This window comes from Pezoporus occidentalis, unplaced genomic scaffold (assembly GCF_034315485.1).
Source record: "Pezoporus occidentalis ecotype Australia unplaced genomic scaffold, CSIRO_AGI_Poc_V1 ctg59, whole genome shotgun sequence".
NCBI lineage: Eukaryota > Metazoa > Chordata > Aves > Psittaciformes > Psittacidae > Pezoporus > Pezoporus occidentalis.
In genome coordinates, this window is record NW_026915932.1 from 2,529,047 (window position 1) to 2,537,223 (window position 8,177).

The 8,177-nt window shown below is 38.1% G+C and overlaps 1 protein-coding gene across 1 annotated transcript in view; it reads left to right on the plus strand.

The window, feature by feature from the left end:
* Window positions 1-5,352, plus strand: part of ACSL3 (acyl-CoA synthetase long chain family member 3) — a 36,993-nt gene extending 31,641 nt beyond the window's left edge. The window contains exon 15 of the mRNA XM_062638862.1: window positions 1,133-5,352. Within this exon, the coding sequence (XP_062494846.1) occupies window positions 1,133-1,296 (164 nt within the window). The 3' untranslated portion in view covers window positions 1,297-5,352. The remainder of the gene's footprint in view (window positions 1-1,132) is intronic.
* The last annotated feature ends 2,825 nt before the right edge of the window (window positions 5,353-8,177 follow it).

The following is an 8,177-nucleotide window of genomic DNA, read 5'->3' on the forward strand; positions in this document are numbered from 1 at the left end:
TCCTCTGTATTACTTGTATTAAACTCTATGATAAGTGTATTTGCAGACTTCTTTTATAGGAGCGTACTCTTACGAGGCATGTAAACTCAGTACTGCAGCAGACTTCTTTTTTGTCTTGCCCTGTGTCTCCAGTCCTTTTTTAATTCACTGCATGGAGCATATGGGCAAAGTCATTCTAAGACGCTGTTGAGATGGAGAGCATGTACAAGGTTGCTTTCCTCTTTTTTTGTGTAGCAGTAGCTATTTAAAAGAGAATTAAATATGTTGAAATTCATGAAGTGGAATATTTGATTTAATCCTGAGGCACTTTTGCACATTTTGTTACTTCATATTTGAAGTTCATTCATTAATTTCAGTCTGATATCATAGACTTTTAAAGTAATTTAATGAGTTTTAATGCTAGATTGCAAAAAAAAACAAAACAAAACCCCAAGCCCAATGATCTAATGTCAAGGGGAGTAAAGGCACAGGGAAATCTAAAACTGACAAGTAGCACAGAATAATTTCATATTTGTGGTTTTTTTCTGACCAGAAAATAATTTTAATATTGCCCATCTCATGTCTTTTTTTTGTTGTTGTTGTTTTTCATCTATTATGTCTGAAAGCATAATAGAAACTCATGCAAAGGGTACTGGTTTATGCTAAAGGTGTACCATGGAGAGCACTATTCTGTTTCAGTGAGGGGAACAGCTGCCAAATGAACTTACCTTTCTTGAACAGTTGAGAACTATCAGGGGAAAAAAACCCAATCCAACCAACCAACCAAACCCCTGTTTTTTCAAGCTTAAGGAATATGGATTTTAAGGCTATTTCCAGAAGATGGGATCATAACACTGATATAACAGTGTATATTTTGAGGCTGTCAGTTCCACACAGTGGGGATTTTCTGAAGTTGAAGAACAGCACAGGTACCCAAACAGCTGTGGTTTATGTCTATTTTTATGGAAACTGGAGAGCAGTTTCTGATGGACCCTGTCACTCTACCTGTGACCCACACAGGCTTTCAAAGCTAATGGTGGGTTTGAGGAACACTTCATTTATGTCACATGCTTTTCTGTGTGAGAATACAATTCTTCCTTTTGTGCGCTTAATTGTAGAAGCATGCTTACATTTATGTTTTGTATTTTTACAGCTAATCTGGAGAAGTTTGAAATACCAGTAAAAATTCGTTTGAGCCCTGATCCTTGGACCCCTGAGACTGGTCTGGTGACAGATGCGTTCAAGCTAAAACGCAAAGAGCTCACGGCGTACTATCAGATGGACATTGATCGATTGTATGGAAAAAATGTAAAATAATTCCTTTTTTCTGCACCACTTTTCTACAGTGAGCTTGGATCAAATAGGAAATACTTGAATTGCCTGTCTCAGCGCTTGAGATCAACACAGGAAACTACCATTCCTCATTTTCAGCTCAAACCGTTATTTCTGATAGCATCACCATGATGACTGGCAACTTTAGTAAAATGTTATGGCAGCAAACCTGTGTCTGTCTCCTTTTTTCCAGTCTTCTCTGCTACTTTGTCAGTCTGTGGATTTTACCCAAATCTTTTTGGGAAACCATGTTTCTGAAGCCTCAAGTTTTTAAACACTTATAAATCCTGTATAATGTTTTATTTGTATCTTTAAAATTTGGATGTATATAAAGAGAACTTGGCTATATAAGAAATGGTTATACTGGAGGCCTTTTTTTACCTAATTATTTAAAGATAAGGTATTGATGTTGTGACATTATATACATTGAAAATGCTTGTAACAAGGTCATTGTTGAACAGAGAACCATGTTACTTGCTGCTGTGCTAGTTTTCTGTGTGAATTTGAGGGAGAAAGTGTTTGACATTCCAGCTTCTGTAATAGACTTCTAATATGTGCCTAATGGTTACTTTTATTTTTATCTGAAAATGAAAAGGTGGTCATGGCACAGCTCTGCATAAAGGCAGGTACTCTTGCAGGTATTAGTTGATGCTTGTTTAATGCAAAAGACGCTATTAACACAGCGGAAGTTCAACCTAAGAATAATCTGTCAAATACAGAAACTCCTTTTTGACATAGCTCATGACAATTTCACCCAGTAGTTGAATTGTGTAAAGCTAATATGAAATCTCAACATTAATTTCACTTTTAACACTTTGTAAGTTTGACAGTGTCCTCTCCTTTTAGTAGAGGGACTGTAACAGCTTTTGTTGTTTCTTGTTGGGTTTGGACATTACACTTGGTTTGCTCTTCCATTGTTTGGCAAAACCCCTGTTCTGCCTAGCTGCAACCCAAATCTAACTGGGGGGATTTTTAAAGTCATAATGACAGTTATGTTCTCAGCTCACACAGTGCCTAGCTGCCCTTTGTGCCATTAAAAATCTCCCTTTAATTCTGTGTTATTTATATTTTTTTTTCTTTAAAAACACATATTTGAAGTATTTGTCAGCTGGAGTTACTTACGTTGCTTGGTTTGTTACACCCAGTTCTTACCTTGGGAAGGAGTTTCAATTCCTGTTTTACCATAGATATGTGAATATTGTTTGACAAACTAAGGGGGATCTTTTCCTCTTCAGAGAATGTTTAGATTTGTTTCAGATGTGAATTTTATTTTCAAAATATTTCTAGAAAGACTATGTTAAGCAGGGTTACATGAGAATGTGAATAGGCATACGTCAGTCAACTTCTTGATGGAGCAAATATTAAAATGGCTTTAATTTGGAGATTATTCTTTCATGTGTATCATTTACTTGTACTAAAAATCAGGGTCTTGATGCTCACTTAAGTACCCAGCTGTGGTAGCATGTAGCAATTCTGAATGGCAGAAGCTTTGTTTGGGGAGGGAGTTCCTGCTGTTAGCATTTGTGATATGGGAGCTATGGGAGATGTTTGCTATACATATTTTCATTTTAAAATCCTCTGAAATAGTATTTAACTGCTTTCTATGATCCATTGATCATAGAAAGCTGCTTCATAAGAGTTGAAAGTTATCAAGCAGGTTCTTTGTATTTTAATTTTGATGACATTACGCAGTTTGTATTGTATTTTGTTACATTACCATCTCTCCCACTGCTCATGGATTTCCCCTGCTGCTGTCTATGAAAAACTGTTAACCATTTGGTGAATTCAGGTGTAACTTGTCAAATGGAAATAGAAGCAATAAAAAGAAATTGGAACTACATTCCTGAGATTAATGCCTTGCTATATCTAGATCATAAATTAAAAACTTCTGGGAAATACAGTTAAAACTAATGTTGGAAAATGACTGAAGAATCCAGATTCCAGATGCGGAACTTGCTAAGTCTGTAGGGAAGTGTCACACCATGTATTAGGCATTACTAATATTTCAGTATGTATCTGTGCTGCATCAACAGGTTCTTGAATAGTTCACACTTGGCATAGGATGTACATTGTTCAGATATTTTTTGGTGATTATTTTAGTGAAAACAAATAAATTGCAGAAGTACCATATTTATCACTTGGTACATTGTGCAGCAGATTTAAGAAAATAAATCTGTCCTTGGTTAATTCAGCAATCTGAAGTTAGTATTTTATTCTGCGAAGGGTTTAGATCCACTTTTGGATAAATTGCATAAATGATTTTTTAAATGGTTTGCAAATAATAGTTTTAATTTTTCTTCTAATCCAGTCACAAGATAGGGTTGTTGTCTATCTGTGCTTTTGTTTTTACATGTCAAGGGTTTTGTATTTAAAATGGGTATCAATATATATAGTTCCTCTTTCTTTAGATATCAGATTCATTATGGACCTTTATCTCTTCTACAGGATGTGAAAATAAAGCAGTTCATTAACTTTAGTCTGAATGCTGGAAATAGGTTTTAAAATACTTGTATGGGCTTCAAATATTTGAGTGTTTTTTCCTTTGATTTATAAAAAAAGACTGACATTAATAGTGCAAAATTCTGAGCACTTCCATGTCGCATTAAAGCCACCTGTCCTGTGGATTGCCATGCTTCTCACTAATTGGCCAGGGCTATAATGGCATGGTAGATCACAGCTGCTATTGCTGTTCAGGTGCTGAGCTTCCTTGCTCTTGATAGTCCTAGTGCTGCAGCCTGCTCTGCCTGTCAGACACTTTGGCCACCACTGTGTTGTCACTCAGTGCTCATGTTGCTGAGCAGCAAGATGACTTAAGGGGAGTTTGTTGCAACCCTGCATGGATGCAGTACATGTCAGCCAGGAACTTACCTGGTCTATTTTTTTTTTACCTTCTTTTCTCTGTATCTTCCCATGCCCAGTGTAACAAGAACAGAAGTACCTGCTGGAATGTGTAGCATGTGTCCCAAAGGCTGTGGAGTAAATTAGGAATTTAGAGCATGCTTGGGAGTCATGATCTCCATCACATAGGGGATTTTGTAGTGGAAAGAGCTGCAATTTTTAAGTCTTTCTAGAGTTCAAACTAGGAGCATATACCTCACCTGAGTGGCCCCAAAAAGGGGGGATTTTTAATAAAGCTTTTATATTTATAAACTTCCCAGGACTCTGAGTCATTGGAATTTGTAACTATGTACTCTGTTGTGAAAATTTACATATTTCATTATAAAAAATGACTGAGAAATTCCAAGGGTGCTGTGAATCTTCTTCACATTCCTACCATTATTTAAGAATATCTTGGGACTTCAGGCTAAATTCAGTGTGGATGTCGTAAGCATTCTTTGCAATGACTAGTATTTCTGGAGTAGGTTAGGAAGTTAAAAAATTACATGCCAAAAGTCCTTGCAAACTTATTGATACTACTGCTGCAGTTTATACATGAGCAGGACTATATCTCAGAAGCTGTGTATCAGTAGTAAAACGTTTTGCTGAAACGAGCAAAAACCCATGTGCAGCTAAAACTAAGACTATGATGTATGCCTTCATCCTACTGGTTTTATAGATAGGATGCAGAAACGGATATGGAATTGAAACTATACGTAAAGAACATCCTGTAAAGCTTGTAAGTTGGAGCAGAAATCGCTATAGGACCCAAGACTCCTTTGCAATGACCTTTATCCTGCTAAAATTCACAAGCTTTTATTCTGTACTAAAACTACATCTCAGTGATGCAATGCAGCATTTTAATTTTTATTAATGTGGTATATTAACTACGTTGGACTCGGTGTAAAACTGTGTACATCTGTTTCTTCACTGGTAAAAGGAAAAATCTCCAACTTGCATACGCCTTGGACCAGGCTGAAAAGTTAATTGAATGACCAGTTGTATGTTATTGAATTGGTTATTTAATGAAAACTCATTCTTAGTGGGGTCTTGGTTGTTACGATGAACTGCCCAAACATTGTATATCCCTAATTGAGTTATGTTGTATTAATTATTTATTTGTAATTGGGTACCATGTTACAAAAATAAAATTAATTTCACAAATCAGGTCCCATGTGTCCGTTTTTTTAAGTGGCGTTTTGTGTTTATCTGTCTGAGCCTACATGTTATGTAAATTACTGAGTTTAAATCATATTAGCTGAATACGTGGCTGTTTTAAGAAGGGTTGTGGGTTAGGACAGTTCAAAAAGGATCCTGTCTGATGGTGGGCGTGTCCTCTTGGTTTGCTCTCTGCCTCACACTGCTGGTAACCCTTTGCAAAAGGCTCCATGCGTGCATTGCTCGTCTTTGGTACCTTGGCACTTTGCTATGTAAACAGCCACGAGCTTGTGTGTTTCAGAGAGTGAATGTTCTGGTTGATTACTTGGCCATTTGTGCTATACAGGTATTGCTGATGTGTTGTTCTGTAAATATTGTTGTGAGTTCTTGTATCTGGACTGGGTGCTGGACCCTTATGTGCTGGGCTTGCTAATTCAGCAGTATACAGCCTTTTGAATCTCTTATTTCAAGTCTTGTCCAATATTCAAAATAAATGGGACTGTTTCTGGATGAATGCAGGAACACCAATTATCAGGTTAACCTGGGTTGCCACTACAATAAAGTTACCATTCTGTTTTGTCTGGTTTATTTGCATATGGTCAATTTACCCTTTTTTTTTAAGAGCCCCAACTACGGTAATACTTTATGTCAAGCTGTAACTTTCTGATGTTTTTTTTAACTAAGTGCACTAGGGCTTACATTTGGTGTGTAATTTTCTTTTTAAAAGAAAGGGGGTGGCTGAAGGGGTCTTGATCATTTAAGGTTTTGCTTACAAGCACACAGTCACTGGTAACAATCCAACCTGGAGGCATCACGGTTTACAGATGCCTCTTTTTCCCCTTTTTTTTTTTGAGGTGTGGGTGTGTGTGTGTGTGTCTTTATAGGTTCCCCAGATGCATAAGGTCTGCATAGTGCTGGCCAAACATCAAGCCTTCCCTGTGGCATAGCTGATCCTTATTTGTATCCCTTTCATCAGCCATGAGAAGGCTTCAGCTTCCTCCTAATTTTCAATTACATTCAAAGTTTATTTTCTTAAAAAATACTGAGTTTTTATAGACTAAAAACTTCCTCCCCCCCCCCGATTAATTTAGGGCAATATGACACACTTTAATTGATTTCCCCTTCCCCTGCCCTTAGACATCCATAGCTACTAAAATGCCTTTAGGGGGCTCCTTAATAAAATAAAAAGTAAACAAGTTCTGAACTATTATAGTAGGTAATTTATGACAGCAACTAATTTCAGGAAGGATAAGCATGTAACCATTTTTGGTTTATTTACTTTTTAGCCTTATTTTTCAGAAAATATTATGTTAAGCAATTAGAGAGGCACAGGATCCAAAATAATAGACACAAATTACAAATGAAAACACTGGAGTCCTGGATTGTTGTCTACAGCAGAAAAGTCTAGGGGGGCAGATGAGAGATTTAATATCTTTTAATGTTCCTGTGTATATGCAATTTCTATCTTGTCAAGAAAAGTTAAACTACCTGCTCTTAAGTGCCACCACATGGTAATAGCTGAGAAATGACCAGCCAGAGGGCTGCAGCTGGGTGACCAGGCCCTGCCTTTGTAAAAGGGGAGAGCACGTGAAAGGTGAAGGGTGTGGAAAATTACCACTGTCTTTCCTTAGAAATTGTATGCGTGAAGTGGATTTGTCGTCCCTTGGCAAGCTGAGGGAGCAGGTGATGGGTCAGCGTTTACTTTGTGCTGGGAAGACAGTGGTAGAAATACTTAGCTTTTGGGAATGAAAGGGTTGTGTAGTTCTCACCTGCTTTCTGAGATGACAGTGAAAATTGGGAAATTAACGCGCGTTGCCAGGAGGGGTAGCTTTGGTACATGGATAACTGAAGCCAAACTCTGGTCCAGAACTGATGTTGGTGGGCACAGCTGGATGGGATCCAGCTACTGTGGCTGCAGGGACAGCAAACGCAGGTAGCTCAAACCTGTTAACACCAGTAACTTTCAGCAAATAGTCTGTAAGACTTGAATCCCAAATTTCATTCTATACTGATTTAAACTGAGCATTTAATTCCTGCTTTACAAGGGAACCACTGCTCAGCTTTACCTGCCTGTCTACCTAACATCAGGATGTTGTAGCCTTTTAACCACAGGGCTGGGTGTTGGACCACCTGTGTTTCCACGTGGTCCTGAATGGCCATCCCCTAACTGCTGCTTGGTCCCCAGTGTGAGACGGCTCATAGAAAAGCAAACACTGTGTCCCTGGTGGGGCAGATGGGTTTTGTTTGCTCTGAACACAGGTGCCTGAAGGAGTGGTGTGGCTGTCCATAATAACATATTCTTTGCATGTAGCACCAAAACGATGCTTTATTTCAGGCTGCAGGGTTATGCAGCACTGCCAAGTGCAACAGCAGGAAAAAAGGCACATGCCATGTTTTAAACCCTCTTCTGATGCGCCCTTTCCACTTGATTGCAAGCATGTGTTTAGTTTACTTTTTTCTCTAACTTTCTATTAGTGGCAGGGTAGTTTTGGGGGTTGGGATTTTTTGTATTCCCCCCCCAGATGATTGAGAGACAGCTTCATGAATGTAAATGGCTTTAACAGAAAAGTTCATGTGGCTTGATTGGTGCGTAATCACAGTAACTGTGTTTGGCAACAGGCCTGGTGGGTGGTGTCCTTAATCCTTCTGAAATGGCAAGGTACTGACACAGATCCTTACATTTCCATAGAGTTTCTCCTGCTTCAGGCTCCTATAAAAGGTGGTGGTGGGGAAGTAGAATGATTTTGAAACATGAAGATATTATTAGCAAAAGAAAAGTGTATCAAATTCCCATAACACTAACTGTATACCAGCCCCGTAAAAGTCTTTAG